A 24,887-nucleotide genomic window follows, 5' to 3' on the forward strand; every position below is an offset into this window, starting at 1 on the left:
TTAATCATAGAATAATAAGATGACCAAAATGAATACGCAATAGTTCACTACTTTTCAACAGTCATCACCATACATGGGCACTTGTGTTATTGCACCCTATTTCTGACATGGGGTGCAATCATCGTGCCTCTTGTAAAATCCAGGAACATTTTTCTGTATCGTAATTTATCATAACTGTATCGTTGAACTGGTTCCTTGTCAGTTTTTTTTTTCAAAAGCCTACAGAGAAGGAAGTCAGAAGGGGGAAGGTTGGGAAGTGGTGGATGGGTATGTGCTATGCTTATTGCACAAAAAATGACTTGGTATGCAAGTAGAGCAGCCATTTTGGTTTAGTCACCTTCAACAAAGGTGTAGGAAGAAGAAAAAGAAAGTAATGTTTTTATTCATGTGTTGTTTTGCTACTGAGAGAAAGTAGTTTCTTGACTAAAATACTAAAAAAAAAAAAAAAAAAAAACCCTTAGGGCTGTACTAGATGGGTGTTTAAAGTGTGGCATTGGAACTGATGCTGTAAGAGGCATTGAAAGCGCCAGTGACTTGGTATTTATATTGCCCGCAGAGAAATTCTCCTTGTGCATGGGGTGGTTGGCCTTCATTCGTTTGTTATTATTTGGAGAAGACTATGTTTGACACCAATAATTTATTTGTGAGGTGGAAAGGAGGCTTGCCTTGTACAACATAGCATTAAAGGATTACCCCAGAGGACTAACAAAGGGTTTTAATGAAATTTATTATATGTAAGGGAAAGTATTAAATAATTTTAAAAAATCTTTTGATTGCCATATACATTTAATTCAAATTTGTTGTACATAGTTTCTTATTTTTCAGAATTTAATTTCTACTGAATACTAATATTTATTTAAAAAAATAGGATAAATTTTATTGTACTTATATTATAGTATTTTACCATGATAGGGTACTGACAGCATTGAAATATGTAGAAAAAGAATCCCTTATTGACACACCCGAAGACCACCCTCCAACTGCTGTCATTTCCATTCCCTCTTCCATCTCACAAGTTAATGTCTTCAAAAACATATCCATCCCTTCTCACAAAATTATGCAATATGCAATAATTTTTTATTACCTTGGTAGCAGAATGGGGATTCAGTAATATGCTAGAGTGAAAAATGTGCAACTTATTGCTCACTATTCCAGACGTGCATTCTACAAGTCACCTTGCTCGAGTTAATCTATAATTGAAAATTCTTCGCTCAAAATTTTTGATTGGTATGGTTGTATTAAATTTTCAGCCAGTCCAAAAAGCTTCGTCCTTTACAAAAACAAATGGCATTGCCGGCTCCTTAGTACCAGGGAGAGCCCTATTTAATGGTGAATAAGTTTTCATTAGCAATCTTCTTCCAAAATTTGAATTTTTAGAAATATTGGAATCACCATCGCATCCATAGGCCAATATCTATTGCAGTGAAACAGTAATTTGTATTGATTTCCACATTGCTGTATCAAATTTTGTGATCTTTTCACTAATTAACATTAGAAGTTCAAAATTCTGTATCAGCATTCTGTAAAATAAAATTTTGGGGAAACTTCCTATGTATTTCAAACGTAATATAAAACTGTCCTGTTTTTAACCTATTTGAATTTGCTGGATGAATCCACCATTTTCTCTTTCTAGTCTCAATCAACTGTATACATAAATGTACAATACATCCATCTTACAACAGAATAGAAAAGGTGAGTTGCTGGTGGTATTCAATGAAACGTTAGAAACGCCCCTTCTAGTTTGAAACGATCTGACATTAGAAATGCTATGTGTAGTGTGCTGTTTTGGAGGAATTTACAATGCCAGCTGACACTGGTGCTGTAAGTGCCCATCTAGTATAGCCCTTGTAGTAGAGTTAGTCTAGCTTATTTCATCACAGATTTCTGCCATTTTAGTTCACTTTTTATGTTGCTACCTTGGCCAGGCCTGCAATTGAGTAAACAATGTTATTTAACATGTTATGCAATTTCTGATCTCCTGTTCTTAATTTAATTAGTAATTTAACTTAATCTTAATTTACCAATATGTGTAACAAAATCACCCCCCCCCCCCAAAAGATAACTACTCTATGTTAACTTTAGCCCCTGGCAGACATATCTTGGTCCTATTCCACCTGTCCTTGCTCGATATATTTCACTGTTTCCACAACACTAGAGTCACTGACTATAGCTACTACCTAAGGGACCAAAGATTTTTGTTGGATATTAGGCTCGAGCAAGCATGGGCTTTGTCATTGAGCAGGGCAGCTGAGTGCTTGAATCCTTCATTTCCTGTTCCTTTGAGGGTATCAACCCTGTTCTTCAAGACTTATACAAAGGGTACTAGGAAAGTTTTGCAGTACAGCTTTGTTTATTTAATTTTTTCAAAGTAATTTCCTCTACATTCAACACACCTCTCCATTCTCCGAAACCAATCTTTAAACCAGTTCTGCCAAGTTTCACTAGGGAGTAAAGCACACTCGTTGTCCCAAGCCCGTAGAAGGTCCTCATCACTGGAAAACCGCCTCCCTTTTAGCTTCATTTTCACATGCGGGAACAGTGCAAAGTCACAGGGAGCAAGGTCTGGACTGTAGGGAGGGTGCTCGAGAAGTTTCAGTCCTGTCGTGGTCAAATATTTGGTGCAGGCTTTGGCGCGGTGAGCTGCAGCATTATCGTGATGGAGGTACCAGGTGTCCATTCTTGACTTTGGCCCCAGGTTCTTCATAGATCCAATGACTTTAGGCAGGCATTGTTCAGTATACCACTTAGCTGTGACTGTCTTCTGCGTGTCCAAAACGACACGTTCCACAATTCCACTCGATTTGAAAAATACAGCTATCATTTTCTTCTTTACAGATCGGGATTTTCTGACAATTATGGGTGTGTCGTCATCATCAAAGACCTAAACTTTGTTTTGAGCCTTGGTCGGCAGATCGTAATAGTACAGCCAAGTCTCGTCACCTGTCACGATGTTGTTCACATACCGAGATTGTCCCTTATCAAATTTTTTAACATCTCCCGGCACCAAGTCACACGTCGTGTCATCTGCTCTTCAGTCAGTTGATGCGGCACCCAGAGAGAACAAAGTTTCTTCACGTGCAAATGATCTTGCAGAATCGAACGAATTGCTGGTGCATTTAGGCCCAAAGTATCCTCTATCTGTTGGTAGGTCACTCGCCTGTTTTTGTCAAGCATTTTCCTCACAGCAGTAACATTTTCCTCCGTAACTGACGTTCGTGGCCTTCCCGGCCTCTCAGAATCCTCCAGAGTGAAATTTCCCCTTTGGAATTCTCTATACCACCTGAATATCGTTGTACGATGTGGACAATCATCATCTAGTGCAAGAGTCATTTCTTCTAAGCACTGGTTTATGGTTAAACAACGCACGAAATTATACCGCAAAACTGTCCTTATCTCATTTCGTGACCACGATGCCATCGCAAGCACTTTACACTCTCACTACTAATGAATAACTGAGCCCATCGATTTGGCGCGGCGGCTGCTATGCACATATGAACATGTCTCAACATGCAGCAACAAGCAGCTTCCTGTGATTCATTGTTGCATCATATTGCAAAACTTTCCTAGTACCCTTTGTATAAGCCTATCAGAACACTTAATTAATGCTCTTTACAATGAATGTATACAAATATATCATCCTCTTGGGCTGTATCATATCTGGCTAAATGTAGCTTTTCAAAGAGGCATCAAACAGCACAAAATAATGGTGATTTATAGGAGAGCTGCCACCAGTGGCTCTCCCCGAGCCAAATTATTCTCATCACTTTGTGCTCTTTGCTTTGTTACTGTAGTCTGAGGCATGATATCAGTGTAAATTTAATTTAAAAATTACAAATGAAACTTACAGAGATACAAATATAATAATGCTACATTAATCCCAGCTTATTTGATGGCAGTACAAACTATACTATTTTAAGTTACATTATATGCTGTGGTACCGTTACATAAAAATCATGTTTTTATTGCTATAAATTTATTGTTTATGGCCAAAAAAGCTAATATTAATTTTACTTTTACGGAACTTTACATAGAAAATTGCTCCTATGTTGATACAATAACAATGAGCAAGAACAATGACTGACTTTTTTTAAGCAATTTCAAAGACCAAGTATAGAACTTTATCAGATAAACACAAACAACTGCACTAATTTTAAAGTTAGCCAGTAATTTTTAAGTAATAAAAAATTCCACTTAGCAGCTCTCAACAAGCAGTTATCACAAAAAAATCAGGGCTTACATAAATGAATGAAAAGTGTAAAACCACTATACTGTCACAGACAACCCAAGTATTAGTATCTTATAGCATACCCTCATGGGCAGCACAGCATTATGATTACTGATCTTCCATACTATGTGGAAAAGGACTGTATATGGAAGGAATTTTTATTGGTGTCTTTTGCACTGTGGCCAGGTTACTTTGAGGGTTGCATGGTCTCCCTTCCAGAAGCTTTGGTTTTGCATTAAGTGAAATGGGGAAATTGGCTATAGAATACACCCAATGTATATTGTAGTGGAACTTCATAGGCCAGCTTGCTTTGACATAGAACAGTGGCTCTCACTGCAGTTTCCTCTAATTACCAGCAATAATACATCCATTGTATGTGTTAATAGTCAGACACCGGTCAATCAACAGATGGTTCCTGATCCTTAGTAGATCAAAGAACTTGGAAGTTATTGCAACACCATTTGCTAATAAAAATGTCATTTGACACAAAATACTAAGCAGGCACCACTTGACTGTTTAGTATATATAACTTTTATATAATTTGCAACAAGAGGAGTGCTATATGTTCATTCAATAGCTTATAAATGTAATTAGTACCCTCCTTTTTTTGGCACATCTTTGTTCTTTATTGTGAAGATGTGAATTCTTATAGAGTTATATTAAAGGGAATGGATGCCTTCAGTGCCAGACTTGGTTTGGTTCCCATCCTGACATCTGTTTTCTTAGCATGTGTGTATGGTGAGAGGAGCTGTTAATTTATATTTAACATCAGAATCATTTGATGCATAAAATCAAGTTATGAAAAAGTAATTTTTGAATAGATGACTACTATGCCATTTGGAAATTGCCAAATGGCTTAGTACTTATATGTGGTGACACAAAGCTGTTGAATTTAACCCTGCAGTAACTGGGTTTGACAGACATGCATTTATATTTTTGCTGATTACTCATTTTATGCAGGGTTTTGCTGGTAATTTTGAATGTTATCTTCCTCTCTTCTTTTTTATTTTTGTTATCGTATCACTTAGTTTCAGTTGGCTTGGATTTAGGAAGTATACTGGTACTTTCTTTTGTGATCTGTGAGATCCAACACTATACAGTGATATAGTGTAGAAGTGAAAGTTTTGTTGCAATTTCTGTGTTAGATTTTTTAATGTAGGTTTTTTTTTTTTTTTTTTTTGAACACTTTCTGAAGATCAAAAAAAGTACAGTAATACCCCAACTTACGCGAACTCGGAGTTACGTGGTTCTTGATTTTTTCGTTTGGTGTATATCTAAAATTAGCTTACAAGTGATTTGGAAGTCAAATCATAAAGCTTGGGTGACAGCTTCCATTTTTGAGGACTGGTTTGGTCACCACTTCATACCCGAAGTCGAACGTTATTGCAAGTCTAAACAGATTCCATTTAAAGTGATGCTTCTTATTGACAATGCACCCGGTCACCCTCCTGCCACCCTAATTAATTTCGACCCACTTGTGAAAGTTGTGTTTTTGCCTCCAAACACAACCAGCTTTCTTCAACCGATGGACCAGGGAGCCATCAAAACATTCGAGGCTTACTACACGAGGCGTTCGTTTGCACGTCTGAATGAAGCAATGACACAAAATAGTGAGATATCTGTTAAAGACGTTTGGAAAAAATTCAATGTTTTAGATGCCGTAAGAATCATTGAAGAATCTTGGGATGAAATTCACAAAAAAACATTGAATGGTGTCTGGAAGTAACTTTGTCCATTTTTTTTTTTTCAAAACCGAGACGAAAACAACGCCAGAAACTGATCATGTTGCTCATGTGATAGAAGTTGTTAATCTTGCCAGGCAATTAGATTTGGAAGTCAATGGTGATGATGTCAACGAGCTGTTGGATTCACATAGTCAGGAGCTGATAATGAATGATCTCATAGAGATGCGTGAGCAAAACGTCACTGAAGTATCCGACACTTCAGACCCAGTTCCACCAGAAAAGCACATGACAATTGCAAGCTTGACAGAAGGTCTCAGCTCAATTGAAAAGGGCTTAAAAATTTTAGAAAACAGACTCCAACAAAGAACGCTTTATAGCTACAAAGCAAGGAATAAAAAAATTATTAGCTTGCTACGAACAAATTCTGCGTGAAAAAAAGGCGCTGTGTTGTCAGACGAATTTGTTAGATTTTATGAAGCCATCGACATTGAAATAACTTTTTTACGTAACTCATTTATTTTTTTAATACATATTTTGTATTAATATATATATAAAGAACTGCAATTTTATTAAATATTTTTCCTCTAAACTAGTGTTTTTGTTAGTCCTTGGTCCGTCCCAATTAAACAAAATTTATATGTATTTATATGCAAAGTTGTATCCCGACTTACGCAAATTCAACTTAAGCGATTTTTGTCGGACCCACCTATCGCGTAACTTCGGGGTATTACTGTATCTCTAATGGTTATTTTTTTTTTAATAACAGGATGAATTTTTCCTGTGTTAAACTGATATTTTTGCCAGTGATATTTGTTAAAATGAAATATTTTTACATAAAAATATTGCAATGGGACAGAAAGCAGTTTTATTATACTGAATATTTCTTTACTCAGGCTTTAGTTATACTGACATTTTACTATACTATAATAAATACAGGGTGAGCTTTAGTTCTGTAAACTTTCAAGCATAAAATGATCAGATTTGGTGAGTTCGGCAGTTATCCTTTTTTAAGCTTTTCTATGATAGATCTGTCCAGTGCTGGCGCCTGTGAACCAGTAGCCTGTTTGGAGAAAATTCAGGAATGTATGTATCAGAAATTAATTGGTATGGGATAAGATTCAGTGTTTTATATATTTGAATTTTCACTTGCCTATATATATAGTGCCGCACCTGACAGGTGCTCTCATGCAATCACTTAATTACTTTGTAAAAATCATAAAATTCCACTTCAAAACTGCTCTAGTAAAACTTATCTATATTTAGGAAGGAACAAGAAAGTTTCAGTGATTAACTGTGAACCAAAAATTTCTACTTGAACATTGTTTTTGTGCTGCACTTTAGAGGTGCAGTGCTGCCACTGCTGTGTTAAAAATCTGACCATGTGTCCTCACCAAGAGTAGTGAGTTTGCTGTGATGTCACTCATTTGGGGAGAGATGGGTTGAATCCTTTTCAGGGACTAGAGGAATTTAGAAATGTTTCCTCAGTCAAGACTGAAGTTGGTTTGCACAATGTGTAAATTTATAGAGACAGTATATTAAAAAAAAAAAAGAAACGCTTATGAACTACTGGCCCACTATGACTTAAGTAGTGGATGCACCAAGAAGCCCTAAACAACCAACAAATTTTTGGCATTGAAAATTTTTCTTTTGAAATATGTTGAATCGGTACACACACTTACTGAATTTGAAACATACCATTCTTTTTATTAATCCTGCCTGTGATAAAAAAATGGCATCAGAGATCTGTATTCTTGTTTGTTCTATTATTTTTAGTCTCCAAAGAAAGTTGGTGATGACATTGCTAAGGCAACAGCTGATTGGAAAGGATTAAAGATTACTGTTAAACTTATCATACAGAACCGACAAGCACAAATTGAAGTAGTTCCAAGTGCTGCTTCGCTTATTATTCGAGCTCTAAAGGAACCTCCTAGGGACAGGAAAAAAGTAAAACATGGTATGTGTATTTGTTTTCCTATTTGTGTTTATTAGTGCATTTTACCTTTTTTTTTTCCTGTAAAAAATTTTGCTGTCAGTATGTTGATGATTCTTCCATATAGATAAGAACACATCTAATTTATTTCATTAATACATCAGCTAAATCATTTTTATTTACCTTCATATTTTGAGTACAATTTCCATTAATTAATATACACTCTCCACTAAATGTGAGTGATGTTTTGATTTATATTTTATGTTATAAGTAATTTTCCTGGTCAGGTATCGAGAATTTGAGTTTTTAGAGTTACCTTTCTCCTTTTTCTGTTTATTGCTTCAGTAATCAGTAACCTATGATTTGCAGACCAGTGGATGACCGAAAACCATTATCAAATAATTGACTTAGTAATTAAATGCAAAAGAAAAAAAGACACGGGAATAATTAAATGCAAAAGGAAAAAAAGACATGGGACCTTTTGAAAGTATCTTTGGGGGTTGAATTTAGTAATGTCACTTCGGTTTTCATGTCAGAAACTCCTTCAGTCATCCATCATATTTAACTGCACATCCAGTTGGTATTTGCAGCTGTGGGTCTTAAGTTCTCAGTACCTTCCTGTCTTACCCTTAGTAGCCATCGTTAATGAATATTGTTTCATTTTCTCATCTTTGTTTATGCAAAAACATCTTTTTTAAAAAAAATTGAGACCATAGTTGTTTTCTTTTAGTTGCAAAGATCGTAGCAAGCAAGGTACTCAATAAATTACTCGTGAAAACTATTTTAAAAAAAATTGGGAGCTACTACTATAAAAGTTTTTGAATATAATTAGAGGAAGGGAGGAAAAATAAGATTGATTAACTGTTAACCCATGAATATTTCTTTAAAGAGGCACCCATCAGGTGTAGGGCCATCACTGCCAGGTTAAAGATTTATTTTCAAAGGAAGTAAATGCATGAAGTGTAACTCCTCATTGCAGATAGTCAAAGTATGAGCCAAAACACCATTCTCCCTGTCAATAAATTAATAAAAGCCACCTTGTCATTCACAATTATAAAATAAAATTACCAGTGAGAGTTGAGTAAAGAAACAGTATTACAAATGTTAAAACAGGTTGATGAATGAACTGGTCAGTAGTATACGACAACATTCATGGCAAACTTTGCCTAAGTGTATTTAATACATAGAGGGGGAAAAAGCATTGGTGCATTCTACTATTGCTGTGTTGTTGAGGTTTGCATACTGATATGATCTAATAAATGTTATGAATTCAAATATTTAATAAACTCATGTAATTTTATGAATAAATTTGTTAAATTGTGGATGTAGTTTTAATGGCCAGCAGACTTTCTATTGTGAATTCCTAAGACCAAAGCTGTGTTTCCTTATAACAGTTAAGTTTGTTGGTTTAAACAAACTTCACTGTCATTATTTTGACCTATTTCACAACTATTATCATGCAGATTTTTCCATCTGTCCTAAAGTGATGTATAGGCTGTTTCCAAGTAATACAGCACTCTTCACTGTAGCATTGGTCTTGGCTTGCATGTCAGTAGTTCATATAAATGTCATACGATCAACTTATTGCAGTTGATCATACGGCGTTTAGTACTTATGTAGTTGAATTTTACATGTAGCTGCTAATTTCTCATATTGATCTAAATTAATGCATTATCTATTCAGAAATGTCTACCACAACCAACTAAAAGATTCTTAATATTTTAAATAAGAATTGTGAAAATTTGGTATAGTATTAATAAGCATATCTAGCTAAAGATTTCTCTTTAATGTGATATTTTGATTTCTTGAACTTCAAGTTTGAAGTGTTTACTAATGTTTTTTTTTTTTGCTGCAGTTCATTTGAAAGCCATAATTTGACCATCCCTGGACCCAAAGAAAGATAGGGCCCCTGGTTCCTGTAGTATTTCTGTAATATAAGAGATTCTGCTTAAAATGCAAGATGGAAGAATATTAAAACCCTTCCTTTGTAGAAGTTAATAAAATCACTGGTTCTTGGTTTTCATGACACCACTTCCCCCATCTGGAGATGTTAGAGTGGGCATATGTAAACTATGTACACTCATTTGAACTAAAGGACAAATTACAGAGTTAAATACCAATATTGTCAAGGACATGCTGCTGCTGAAAACATCATCAGTCTTGAAAATGTGTAGCTTAGAATGATGGCACTTTAAATATCCTGTATATGATATTGTTGCCTCATTGGGTCTATGCTCCAACCAAATCATGTTATTCCCACATGTGTAACTGTATTGGTTTGGTAACTTTAAAAATTCCCTGTATATGCCATAATATGAAAATCTTAAAGCTTGTGAAAGGATGACGTGAACCCATGAGCCCTCATGGTTGCTAATTGTCTTGTTAGGATAGAGATTGGAAATCCCTAGCTTATATAATGAAATTCTGCAATTCATTTATTGGTCTTCTGTATAAGGCCCTCCCCCCACCAAAAAAAAAAAGTTTTACTTACAGAAAAGTAAATACTAGAAATTTGAAAGCTGCCTTAATTTACATTTGCCATTTTTATCAAGGCAAGGAAACTTGCTTTAATAGAATTATTTTTGAAATGTTATTCTGAATTTTTTTATTTACGTTTTTTTAAATTTTTTATTGCTTATGTTGAAGAATTATGATGTGTTACCATAAAAAAAAATATGACAGTTCAACGTTCTTCAACAATGAAGTGTAGTGTAGATTAATTTCTGAAAGCATTCTCATTGCAATATATCTGACAGGACATTTTACTTGTTGGAACACTGCAGTGAGATAATAACTGCCTCTCTGAACCATGGTCAGGTCTATTATATGGACTTTGCACACTGATTGAGATGTACATGATATAAAGTATTAACTCAGGAAATTTTTGACAGTTTTTTTTTTCCCTCAGTTTCGAAGATTAAAACTTGATTGTTTTGCAGTGAAACGTAGTGGCAATTTGTCATTTGATGATATCATCGCCATTGCATTAACCGTGGAAACACTAGAAATTTGAAAGCTACCTTAATTTGCTATTTTTATTAAGGCAAGGAAAGTTGCTTTATTAGTTTTAATAAAATTATTTTTGAAATGTTATTCTGTATGTTTTTTATTTACATTTGCTTACGTTGAAGAATTGTTGCCATATGAAAATATGGCAGTACAACATTCTTTAACAATGAAGTTTAGTGTAGATTAATTTCTGAAAGCATTCTCATTGCAACATATCTGACAGGACATTTTACTTGTTGGAACACTGCAGTGAGATAATAACTGCCTCTCTGAACCATGGTCAGGTCTATTATGTGGACTTTGCACACTGATTGAGATGTACATGAAATAAAGTATTAATTTGATATAGGAAATTAAAAAAATTTTTTTTTTTTTTTTTTTTTTCCACTATATATCTCAGTTTTGAAGATTAAAATTTGATTATTTGCAGTGAAACACAGTGGCAATTTGTCATTTGATGATATCATCGCCATTGCATTAACCGTGGAAACACTAGAAATTTGAAAGCTACCTTAATTTGCTATTTTTATTAAGGCAAGGAAAGTTGCTTTATTAGTTTTAATAAAATTATTTTTGAAATGTTATTCTGTATGTTTTTTATTTACATTTGCTTACGTTGAAGAATTGTTGCCATATGAAAATATGGCAGTACAACATTCTTTAACAATGAAGTTTAGTGTAGATTAATTTCTGAAAGCATTCTCATTGCAACATATCTGACAGGACATTTTACTTGTTGGAACACTGCAGTGAGATAATAACTGCCTCTCTGAACCATGGTCAGGTCTATTATGTGGACTTTGCACACTGATTGAGATGTACATGAAATAAAGTATTAATTTGATATAGGAAATTAAAAAATTTTTTTTTTTTTTTTCCACTATATATCTCAGTTTTGAAGATTAAAATTTGATTATTTGCAGTGAAACACAGTGGCAATTTGTCATTTGATGATATCATCACCATTGCACGAACCATGAGGCCTCGTTCCATGGCCCGCCAGCTGGAAGGGACAGTGAAAGAAATTCTTGGAACTTGTCAGTCTGTTGGATGCACAATAGATGGTTGTCACCCACATGACATGATAGAAAAAATAAATGATGGAGAACTAGAAGCTCCAGATGTAAGTACCTTTGTCTATGCTTTCTTCTTTTTTTTTTTTTTTTTTATATGAGAGTTATTAAAGAAGATTGGGCCTGGTTTTATACAAAATGTTGAAGGATTATTAATGAAAGTATACTTTAAATCTATCAGATTCATTTCTAACATTATTTTATTTATTTTTTAAATCTGTAGGTCCACAGTTTCTGAAAACTAGCATCAAACTTTGAACAAGGATAAACATACCATAAGGAAAATAATGCACAAACAGCAGGCCAATGTGAAAATCTGCCCTTCTGAACAAAATATCAATGGAAATATTAAAACTTTTGCAAAAATGCCTGTGGGGGATTGTTGCACTCAGATCCATTGTATTTAGATGGCATTGCCCTTTCATAAATAGGTCAAAAGTGGAAGAGCACAGAACATGTTGGTAGATGATCTGTTCCAGAATATTTACCAACATCAACAAATGTTACTATCAGAATAGTAGTCATTTCTATTCTGAACTGTTATTGTCATTGAAGACAGATTATGCTCAGAAAACATGCAGGATTTGGGTGTTAGTAAAGGGAGTACACAAAGCATTTTCAACGACATTTAGATATGTTATGTTTGTTGTGTCATTCCTAGCTGTTCACTTTCAACGACTGGTTGAAAAGGTCAAGCTGTACACTCTCTCTCTCTCTCTCTCTCTCTCTCTGTGCGTGCGCGCTTACCAATACTTGACAGTTTTGTTGAGGTGAATTAATATTTCAGCAGGCATTACTTCAATTCCAGTTCACTGGAAAATTATATAGAACTACTTAAATCCAGTTGTATAGTTTTCAGTTGTATTTGATTGTATTGTACTTGATTCTCAGGTACAATACTTTTAGCCTCAAGTTTGGAATACTTGTTAGCATTAGTAGTAGAGGCATGTGATGCAAGAAAGCAAGTTTATGTAGCATCAGCCAAAGAAAAAAAAAAAATTCACACATTGATTCCCTCTAAATGTTTATCCAGTTCCTCCTTGAATTTATTTAAGCTATAAACTTCCACAACTATAGATGGAAGTTTGTTCCAGCAATTAACAACCTGCTGGCTAAAGGCAAATTGCCACACATCTATTCTACAACTGTCTTTCCTAAATTTCAATTTATGCCTCCTCAGGTTCATAATCTGAGCAAGAGGATGAATCCCATTGGAATTGAGCATGCTCAACGCATTCAAGGCCTTATACACCTCAGCCAGATCATTTGACAGATGCTTAGTCTCTAGACTGCAATTTGCAGAACTTAAGAAGCCTTTCTTGATAAGGCTTCTTTGTTCCTCTCACCAATCTTGTTACTCTTCTCTGTACTCATTCAAGCAAATCTACATCCTTCCTAAAATGAGGCCTCCAGACAGACCTGTATGCCGTACTCAAGGCATGGCCTGGGGATAATCACCTCCTTTTCCCTACTAGCAAACTTCCTGTATATCATTGACAATACCTAGTGACCTGCTCTGGCAGCCTGTCTGCACTTCTCAGAAAATTTCATATCTGACTACACAATTACTCCCAGGTCTTTTTCATTTTCTACCAACCTAAGTATAGTACCACACAGTTGATATTTACTGTGGGGTTACTTCTACCCATATGCAGTACTTTGCATTTGTCAATGTTAAACTTCAGTTGCCACTTAGCCCCTCTGCCCAAATTTTCTAGATCCTGTTGCAGTAGCACACTATCATTAGCAACCCTGCCAACCTTCGTATCATCTTCAAACTTCAACATTGAGCCTGATATACCTTTATCAATATTGTTGATAAATATACAAAAGAACAGTGGGTCCAACACTGAACCCTGTGGGATTCCATTAATAACATTAGTCCACAAAGAGCAGCATCCATTGATTACTATCCTCTGTCGTATCTCTCACTCAACCACCCTTTTATCTATTGTAGCAACTTAACCTTAATACCATTCTGCTCCAATTTGTATGATTGTCTTCCATGCACAACAGTGTCAAAAGCTTTACTGAAATCCAAGTATGTGATATCAAAATTATTTTTTGCATCCATTTCCTTTGTAACCGCATCATAATATCTGATCAAATTTGTCAGACAAGACTTTCCCTTAACAAACCCATGCTTTTTCTGAATTACTACTGCAGTCTTATCTAGACGATCCTGCAATGCATCTTTAACCAGTGACTCCATTATTTTTCCCGGAACAGATGTTAAACTAACTGGTGTGTAATTTCTCGTGTCACCCTTAGATCCTTTGAACTAGGGATACATTTGCACATTTCCAGTCTGTGGGGACTTCCCCTGAGTCCAAGGATGCTCTCATAATTATGGCTAAGGGTTTGCTTACTTCCTTTGCCATCTCCTTTAATATAACTGGATAGATCCCATCCACCCCAGGTGCCTTTCTTATGTTTAACTTCAACTCTCTCCTCCACTTTGCTCTCAACTATTACAAATTCATCAAACACCCTTTTACAGTTTGATAAACTTCTGGCATTTTTCTCCCTTAACTCCTCATGTGTGACTGTAGATGTGAAATACTCATTCAGATTGTCAGCTCTGAGCAGGATCATCAACAGTCAAACCATCGATAATAAGTGGACCAATCTAATTCATCCCCTTCCTTCTAGAATTTATATAACTAAAGAAGTCCTTGTTGTTTTTCTTAGCATCCTTTGCTGAAGATTTCTTCTAATCTTCCCTCCTTGCCTAACTTCCTTTATGATTTGATTACAGACTAGCTTATATTTATTATAGGCTTCTGTGTTGCCTGATAATTTATATGCATCCCATGCATTTTTCTTCTTTGTCACAAGTCTCATTAGTTCACGTAACATCCATTTAGGACTAAACCCTGAACAATATTTCTTAATTGGTTTGTTAATCCTAGTAGCTTCATGATTACATCCTTGAATGCTTCCCATTTAGAATTTGTTGCTGGTAACATCATTAGTTGGTCCCACTGTATACAATTTAAACTCTTGCAACCACTGTAGTCACCTTTACAGAAGCAAAAATTCTTTCATTTACTCCTGATGGTAGTAATATCGTTAAGTAATTTCCAAATCAATACACTGTGATCACTGCCACCCAGTGGTTACTTTATCTGCAAATTCTTAATGCACAAATAATCACTGCTGATAACCAGATCAAGAGTATTACTCTTTCTGGTGCCTCTGTAACGTGTTGCTGTAGAAAACAATCATCCAATAAATCTATAAAAGTCTTGCTAGTGTACGAATGACCAACCCACAAGTTTCACTTAATGTCTGGGAAGTTAAATCCCCCATTATTAGAGAGAGTGACTTACTGGCTCACTTTTCTCTGTACAGTTGTTCATTATACTCATTAGTGTCATTAGGCCTGTAACACACTCCCACTCAATTTTTCTTTCCCAATTTTGTGTACCACCAAGCTGACTCAACACTGCACTGTCCACCCTGTCAACTGGATGCAGTTCCTTAGATTTTGTTTCTTAACTAACTCCATAACCCATCCTTCCTTCCTGTACACATTATACTCCCCAAATTCCAATTCTGCACTGCTTATATCTGTGTGACACCATGTCTCGGATATCCCAACAATATCTGCCTTCGATGTCTTGACCAGCACTTCATATTTATTTACTATAGTCCTTTCATTGGTGTACATGCATGTAAATATGCACCTGTTCTTATCCTTAGATAACCTAACACAGCCCATGTATTTATTTGTTCCATGATGACTCCCACCAGTCCCTGAAAACCCCCAGCACCCTGCCCTCCAATCTAGAAGCATTACAAGAATCACTTGCACCTCTATTGCAGCTACTGTTAATCTTTTAGTCTGAATAGCTAGCAATTTTCCGACCCACTGCCCCGATAGCATCAGCAAATATTCTTGCATCCCTTACATAAGCATATGATGCAAGAAAGCAAACTTTATATAGCATCAACCAAATTTTTCACTAAGGCAGATGGAAGTTAATTCCAACAATCAATGACCTGCTGGCCAGAGGCAAATTTCTGCTCATCTATTATCATTAATAGCCATATGGTGCAAGGAAGCCTAAGGCTTTTGCTGCATCACGCAAAAAAAAAAAAAAATTGAGTTACCCTGAGAGAGAGAGAAGGGAATCACGAAGAAAGAGGTGATATTCAGCTTAGGACAATGAGTGTGCTAAGCCCATACTCACCAGATGTGACCCCTATTCTACAACTGTCCTTCCTCAGTTTGAATTTGGCCCCTCAGGTGAGTAATCTGAGCAAGAGGAAGAATCTCATCAGCATTGAGTCTGCTCAAACCATTCAAGACCTTAAACCTTAATCAGATCATCTCACAAGTAGGGCTTACGGTACTGGTATTCCAAAAAAAAATTTTCGCAATAAATTTTGATGACAATTATTGCAGTAAAGTAAGGAAAAACAAGTAATTACTTGAATTCGCGTTTTAAATCAAACTTTTATTGCAATAATAAATATTCTAGCAAAAAATTATGAAACATACTAAAAACAAAAAAAAAAAAAATAATAAGCATCCACACTATCTGTCCAAATAAAGTGAGTTCTTAAGAAACTCAGTGTTATCGTTTAAACTGGATCTAATTTTGGTACATATTTAATTAGCGGCAGAAAACGATCTTTTGAATTGAGCTGGTTGGTGCTATTGTACTGAGATAGTTGTAGAAGAGTTGCAGTTTACGCCCTCCCCCTTATTCCCTCATCTTCAAAAAAACCTTATTTCCTTCAAAAAAAAATATATATATATTTCCTTTTTGACTTTTTGTGGCACTACATCCGTATTAACGAAAGAAAGACTAACGGTTAAGCTTGGTGAGGGAACCAAATCTAAGTTGTGGGAGGGGGTTATTTATTTATTTTTTAATTTTTATTTCCCTGTACCTTAGTATTGCCATCAGTGACCATTGCTATGATTTTCATATAGCAGCTCCCCTCAAGCACTAAGCCCCACAAGCTACCTGGCTGCATTAAAAATAAATTTCCAGGAGCTAAGGGATATTCTCCCCCCCCTCCCGACGCATGAGTGTATATATTATATGTGAGCTATCAGTTTCTCAAGAGCAATGACAAATATAAAACAAAAGTCATTTATCATACAAATTTACTTAAAATACATAACTGGTGTTCATTTATCTAATCTATTAATTTTTCTCATTTAATCGGCTAACACATGCTGTCATTTCCATAAAATTTCTCTCAATTAACAATCTCTACTCTCTCTCTACAGCTTCAAAATCTAAACTAATTCAATCTTAATCACCAATATCAATTCTCTTCACAATAGCAATCCATAAGTCGCTAACTTAATGCTAACAATTCCGTGTAATCTCTCTTAATTTAGCAATATCAATTTTCTTTACAACTTCAACCAATAAACCAACTCAATACTGAACATTTCCTTATTTCTCGTGTTACTTCAACCTTACTCTGAAATCTCCCACTTTAAGTACCATTTCCAAAGCAACACAGTTCAGAAGACTTACCTTCCTTCTCTTTCACTGTGGGATTCCTTTGTGCAGGTTCCTTTCACGGAGTGCGGTGATGTCTCTCTCTTCCTAGTTGATCTCTGCTGTAGCTCTTCCAGTACTGTCTTATTTCGGGATTTCGAAAACAGTTCACTGTTAATGCTGAAGGAAATTATCACAGCAGTAGTGGAAGCCAGGGCACTATCTGACTAGCTTGTTATTCAACTTCCGGATTAACTTCTAGCACAGGAACATGCCTGGCAGAAACCTTCACTATATAACTGGACTCGAACCGAACCCAGACTACCACTGGAAGTCTGCAACCCCTCTGAACAACAACCACCACAGACCCCTCTTTTGGTGTGAGCACCTTATTTATTTCCTTCTCATTTATTTATTGAATTGATTTCAAGTTACAATTGCCCCCTGTATTAATTTTTTATACACAAGCTTATGCGCAAACCCCAGAAGGGTTTGCACATATTTACGTATCTCCCCCTATCTAATTTAAATGTGACCCAATCATGGTATTATTCTTTAAACCTCACTCTTCTTCCTTTGTCTGTTTTTTTTTTTTTTTTTTTTTGGGAAAAACAGAATATTTTTCCAACACAATGAAACACTTTCATCTTTTACCTCAAGATCACCTGTTCACAATACCCTTGAACTGCTCCATACAGACACCCTTTCCCAAAATCTCACATCTGGTGAGTATGGGCTTGGCACACCCTGAGCTGGATATCATCATTCTTCTCTTTCTTGGTGATTCCCTTCTACTTCCGACTCTCTCACTTTCTTTCTCTCTCTCTTAGCCATGTAGTGCAAGGAAGCCTCAGGCTTCCTTGCACTACATGGCTAATAGTAATGTGTCACATCCTCAAGTAGCAGTGTAATAGAGGGATTAAACTATTGTTCAGAAGCTTTTAATATTACCCTTCTGCACCTGCCATACCATTATTCACCATATTTCTTAATTGCACTACTAGGCATACTGCCACCAATGGAAATATTTCCGTAATGAAATTTTCGTTATTCTTTAAGAGCCTTTGACCCAACTATGCACACCATCGCTACACAGAAAGAAATTTTAAAGGCAGATATTTTCTCATCAGACAATTTTCATTCATGAAGGGTTTCAGAGATACTGAGGCAACCATGGAAGAAGAATAATGCTGAATTAAAAGATTGCTCTGCTGAAGTATACATATTAATCGGGTGAGAATTTTTATTCCAGTAGCTTGTTGCCTTTGGGACCAAATCTGCATGAATGAATTCCAGACAAGATTTTTTTTGTCTTGTTGGGTCAGACTTCATGCAAAAGAAACAAGGCCACTTCACAAACTGCACATTCAGTCTGAATGTTGTACATTGGTCAAGTGGAACAGTATAATCTTAACAGTATAATCTTACCTCATACTCATAATGTTAATCTGCTTGGTGTCAGTGATTCTAAAATTTTATATACTAATAGTGATTTGTAAAAAAAATTAATCTTGTTCAAATAATTTTAAACCACACAATTTAATCCCCCAGCTACACAAAAAAAAATCAGTCACATGCATAATTTTGGATTGCTTGAATATTAGGGGACCCCAGTGTATTTATCTGGTATTTGTTTGAAATACATTCTCTAAGTTGCCTAATACTGATTGATAGATACTGCAACTCTTTACTGAGCTTAGGCACCTTAGCATAAATAAATAAAAATGATTTAAACTTCTTCCTGATATTTACAGAACTAGCCCTTACTAAACATGTGTAAATGAACAGTAATCTATAGTGCACATGTTTAGCCATGCAGTAGTTCAAAGATGCTGAGTTACTTTTGCCAGTGACACATGTGAAGAACATTATCTAATTTAAAATTTTCCTTACTTTTAGCCAGCTGTAAGTCGCATGAAATCACATTTTGTTTTTACTCAACAGGTTTCTTAAATTTAAGTGTCAAGAAATTGCATGGAACGGTTAGCACTGAGGTTGATCTGCTTGAATTTTGAATGCAAGTTGGTAATTAAAAAATATTGCTTATGAGCTAGGTGCATACTAGAGGATCTATGGGGAAGTCGAACTCCTGTAGCACATAGTGGTTTTGAAATGCTACTGATCTGCAGAGTGGCTATTTGATTAAATACACCTGCCTAATAGTAAGTAGATTCCTCCTTTAGCCCCCAGAGCACCCTGGATTCATTGTGCCATGCATTCAACAAGGTGTCACAGGGATGCTGGTCGATGTTAACTCGACTGCTTTCTACAATTGTAAATAGCAGTTGAGTCAACATTAACAACAAGATCTATCTACAACTCTCATTCCACCTCATTGCAGAGGTGCTCAACTGAATTGAGATATGGTGATTGAGGAGGTCGCTGCGGTAGACTGAATTCACTCATGATTCTGGAACCAGCTCTGTATAATTGTGGGTATTGCACATTAACTTGTTGGCAGAATTACTTATTTGCAAATGGGTATACTCCATCCATGAAGGAAAAAAAGCTAGAGTGGAAAGTTTCCAGGTAATGTCTAGCCACCAAACATTGCAATTTACAGGTGTGTCAAACTCGTTTCTGTCGCGGGCCATTTTGTGTGATGGTATGATTTTTGCGGGCCACATAAAATTTTCTTAAATATTATATATTGATTCAGGATTCTGTAGCATAATCAGGATAATTAAAACTCATATGTAATTAACATTTAAATTTTTATTCAGATCTACAGAATAAAAGTAATTTAGAATTTAGTATGTATAGTGAAGAAATGGGAGTAAAGTGGCTGTTGATGAACTAGTAACCAAAGGAGCGCAAGGCAGCCAAAGTAATACACCTCTATTAGTTACAATTTATTAGGAAACGTTTTGGAAATTGCTACAAAGACTGAAGATGGATTTTGTAACAATAACAATTTCCGAAACGTTTCCTAATAAATTGTAACTAATAGAAGTGTGTTACTTTGGCTGCCTTGCGCTCCTTTGGTTTTAGTATATACAGTAAACCCCCGCTATTCGTGGGAAATGCCACGAATACCGAAAACGCGAATACCGAGTTATGGCTCCCATAGTAACAAAGGGGTTCCGTTCCAAAGTATGAAATATATAAGAAAAACTTATATTTTCTAAAATTTTGTCTATGTATGTATTATATGTACCTTCATAATATGACCATTAGGAATGCAAGCATATGGCATCGAAATGAAAATAAGAAACAATTTAATATTAAATGTAATATTTATTAGGAAGTTCAAACAAATCTTTCAAACCAGTGCCTTTGCTATCTAAAAAACTTATCCCTCCAGTGCTATCACCAGTTTCGCTAAAGTGTTGATAAAGGAGTTTGCCTTTTCACGAATGATGAGTGAGCTTAACAGAATTTTATTTTGAGTTTGGTCTTCTATCCACAGATTTAAAGCCTTTTCCATTTTTTCTAATTTAACGTCACAAGTTACAGAGCAAATTTTTGAAGCAATTAGCGTGTTTTCACGGACATTATGGATTTTTTCTTCCGATTTCTTGATTGATCGTACAGTTGACTCATCGATTTTATGTTTTTCCACTGAGGAGGCACTTTCACCATTAGAAATTTTGTCTAATAACTCAATTTTATTTGCTACTGTCATCACCTTCTTTGATTTTTTTTCACATTTCCCTTGTTATTCGTAGCCATATTTTTGTACAGGTTAGAAAGAACTTGTCCACAATAAAGTCACTTCCGTTAACACACTCGAAAAAGTCTGTTTTACACTGCAAATTTATCACGGTAGATTTATCACTTTTGTAAGCATATCAATTTTTAACTTTATAAATTTATTCAATTTATAAGCAGATAAATTAAAAGCAAATGACAAAACCTTCCACGACAAGCGCATAACACATACTGAACAAGGATTAGCGAGAAACATCCACGCTCGCGATTTTGTCACCCCTCTCCCCGCACCCAGTGAGCACTGTTTTGACCGGGAAAGATAATTTTAGCCATGCCCATGTTTTTTTTTATGGCGAAAAATGTTCACTGCACTTTAAAAAATTCACATTTTTTTTAGGTTAAATCAGCGAGCGCGAATAGCGGGGGTTTATTGTATAATTGTTATATTATTTTTATTTAAAAATTAAATATTCAATATATTTATGAAAATAACTAATTTGTTTTCCCGGAAACCCGCCAGCGTTTACCCCCTACTAGTTTTTCAACATCAGGAGTCAAAGACTGGGAACATACAATTTTCAGTATGTCGGAAAGATGTTTATCTGTCAATCTCGATATATACACTGTTTTATTTAATTTCATACATGAAAATAATTGCTCGTATAAGTATGTACTCCCAAAGTAGCACATAATTTGCGCATCAACTTTTTAATTTCCCGGTATTTTTCACCTAAGTAAGAATATATTTTTGTAATTCCTACTTCTCAACATTTGTCTTTCAAAAATGAATCGTTTTGGAAATCAATTAATTCCAGTTGAATCAAAGTGGGAGCTTTTTCGATTTCAAATGAAAAAGGTCCAACAAAAAGAGAAAACATATCTTCTAACTCATTAAAATGCTTATCGAATTCGTTTTTTGATTTCCTCAATTTTGTCACAATATTGTGAGAAAGAGCAATTGTATTGGTGGCTGGAACAACGTTGGATGTTACAAATTGCAAATTTTACAGGAGAGCCAATTTAATGGGAACACAATAAAAGCTACATAGTTGTCAAGGAAATCTCACATCCAACGTTGTTCCATTGTAATAAACGTTTTCCAACAAAGGGAAAAAAAAGAAATAGAATTTTTTTTTTTGAAATTTTTAATAAAAACACAGAGGAAAGTTTAATATTGTCCACAATTACATTGAACACTTACATTAGAATTCGATAAAAAAACATCGAATCAAGTGAAATGAAATTTAAAAAATTAAAAATCAGAAATAGCACACACATCAGATCCAAACATTAAAATCGGATATTCTCATGCACTTGGAATATTTTCATAAAACTCGCGGTGTGTAGGGTCCATTAGGTATTTTGTCATGTCCATAAGATCTTTCTTTTTCGCTTTTGAGATTGGAAGAGGGGCTGAGTATAATAGTGGTAGTTCACAGTACTTAATCACCTTCGGTTTCGCTGGGAAAACAGGGTCATGGTGCCATGGCCTCAACGTGTTGTGTGTCTCTCTTAAGTTGAGAGTAACTGGGTCATCTGCAGTCATCTTCAACCACACGTACTGAGTGATCTTCATTTCTGTCTTGATTTTTCTGGGGGCAATATAGTTGAGATCTTTGAAGTCGGCCTGGCTCATTTCAGTGATCATGAAAGGTCTGTTTATCTTGGCATTTGCAATGACTGACTTCCAGTCTGAAGGGACAAGAGGTTTGGCCTTTTTTTTAGCACGCTCAATAAGTGCAAAGTCCCTGTCACAGGGCAAAAAACTGTGCCCCGTGATTAAAAATTTTTGATGTATCTCAGTGAAGTAACGTAATGATATCAAGTACCGGTACAACTTAATGATGTTCCAGTTGTTATTCTGACCTGTGCAGCGGTCAGACCACACAATCAGTTTTCTTTCTTGGCCAATGGGTAGAGGCTCGTATGATGAGGTCACATATTTTAATATGCACGATCCAATTTCTTTAGATCCACGCTTGGCTAAGCTTTCATGCCATAAGAGCATGTTAGCCTGATTTTCTGTCATATTGTGGATGCACAAGTTGTACGTCGAATATTGGCGCTGATAGTAAATATCAGAGTGCGTTAACATGGGCGTAAATAAAATCTGTTGTAAGTCAATGCAAAGTGTGACGAAATTCGCATTTTTTGAATCATTGGCAAGGGTTTTATATGCTTGGTCAGCCTTCTTGTGATGAATAAGACTTTCTTGTTCAATCTTATTCCGCTCTTCTTCGTTGTGAGCTAGGATCAGGCGGGCACAGTTTTTATCGCACTGTTTGCAAGTATCTGACCGCGGTGCACCAAATCGCAAATTGAACTCTCTTTTGAAAATTTTTCTGTACTTTGTGGAATTTGCAGGACTGTCAGGGTACTTTTCTTGAAATAGGCGATACATTTTAGTTAAGTTTAAGTCAGGGCTCAAAAAAAGTTTCGATGAAGCATTTCTACTGTAGTGACTAACTTCAGTTGGGAAAGAAGCAATATGCTCTCTGATATTTGAGTTTACAGCTGCATCAACAGCATGTGGACGGCCGAAATGCAATCCCCTTTTATCTTTCGGTGCAACCTCCCCGTCTTTCATTTTTTGTTGTAATATCTGTACTCGTCTCAGGGAAATAGTAAATGCGTTGCAAAATGTCTTCTGGCAAACAGGCTTCCCATTGAGACTATAATCAAAACCAGCCAATCGTGTTGAAGTCGAATCTGTTTTATTTGGACGTCTTCTTTTTGGCTCTCGTAAGGTAATTAACTTGAGCAGCAAAAGGCTTTGTTCATTGTAACTTACCTCGTGAAACTGTCTGAATAAATCAAGGACCCATGGAAGGGTGAGGTCACTGCACCCTGACTTCTTGCACTTTGGTAAACAACCTCGAGGACTGGATGGTGGCTTTTTATCTGGAACAACTTTTCCCGTACGCCGATTCACGTAACTTTTACCACTGTCTTTCAAACATTTACGCTTTTTGTCTTTCCACTCCGCAATGTTCAACACCCGTTTACGATTGTTAATACTGTCTAAATCACTATTAGATACCTGCATTTTAGCAACAAACTTGACAGAACTGAAACCAAAATGAATTGTAACCTCTGGCTCACTGTTACACATCCAACGTTGCTCCACAACCTGAAATCGAGACATGCGCTCTTTAAACCGATTTATCACTATCTACCGGTGAGTTTGAGAACTAAAACTTTACACATTTTGATTCAGCAAGTCACAACCAATGTTATTCCACAAAAAAAAGACTTTGCCAAAATAGTCACATCCAACGTTGTTCCAGCCATCAATTCAATTTTGATTTTGTGTTTTTAACTGTCACAAGTAGGAAAATGGGTCAAAACATCTTTTTTAAAATGATTTTTAAACATTAGTTTTTGTACGGAACTTGCTATTGCATCGTACATGTGTATTATTAACTTATTTTTACCTTGCAATGAAATATTAAGATTATTGAGGTGGCTTGTAATATCAATTAAAAATGCCAAATCCTTAATCCACAAAGGATTTTTTATAACTGATACATTTTCATTTCAAGACAAACTTATTTCCTCCAAAAGCATATAAAATCTCTTTAAAACTTTGTGGCATGATAACCATCAAACTTCTGTATAATAAGAAAGATCGTCGGACTCAGATTCTAAATCTTTAAGAAGAGAAGTAAATTGCCGATGGTTCAGTGCTCTCACTAGAATAAAGTTGATTGTTTTTGTTATTGTTTTCAATATATCGTCCATTTTTAATATTTTTAGACACAGAACTTGTTGATGAATAAGGCAGTGGACAGCCATGGTTTTCGGTTTATCTGGGTACTCAGCTTGTAATTTTCTAATTAATTTTGA

The 24,887-nt window shown here is 35.5% G+C and overlaps 1 protein-coding gene across 1 annotated transcript in view; it reads left to right on the top strand.

Moving 5' to 3' along the window:
• Positions 1–24,887, top strand: part of RpL12 (ribosomal protein L12) — a 45,215-nt gene that overhangs the window by 18,535 nt on the left and 1,793 nt on the right. Inside the window, exons 3-4 of the mRNA XM_090382511.1 lie at positions 7,684–7,864; positions 11,773–11,972. Of these exons, the coding sequence (XP_090238637.1) occupies positions 7,684–7,864; positions 11,773–11,972 (381 nt within the window). The remainder of the gene's footprint in view (positions 1–7,683; positions 7,865–11,772; positions 11,973–24,887) is intronic.

This window comes from Mastigoproctus giganteus, chromosome 10, assembly GCF_048544385.1.
Source record: "Mastigoproctus giganteus isolate SK-2022 chromosome 10, ASM4854438v1, whole genome shotgun sequence".
Classification (NCBI taxonomy): domain Eukaryota; kingdom Metazoa; phylum Arthropoda; class Arachnida; order Uropygi; family Thelyphonidae; genus Mastigoproctus; species Mastigoproctus giganteus.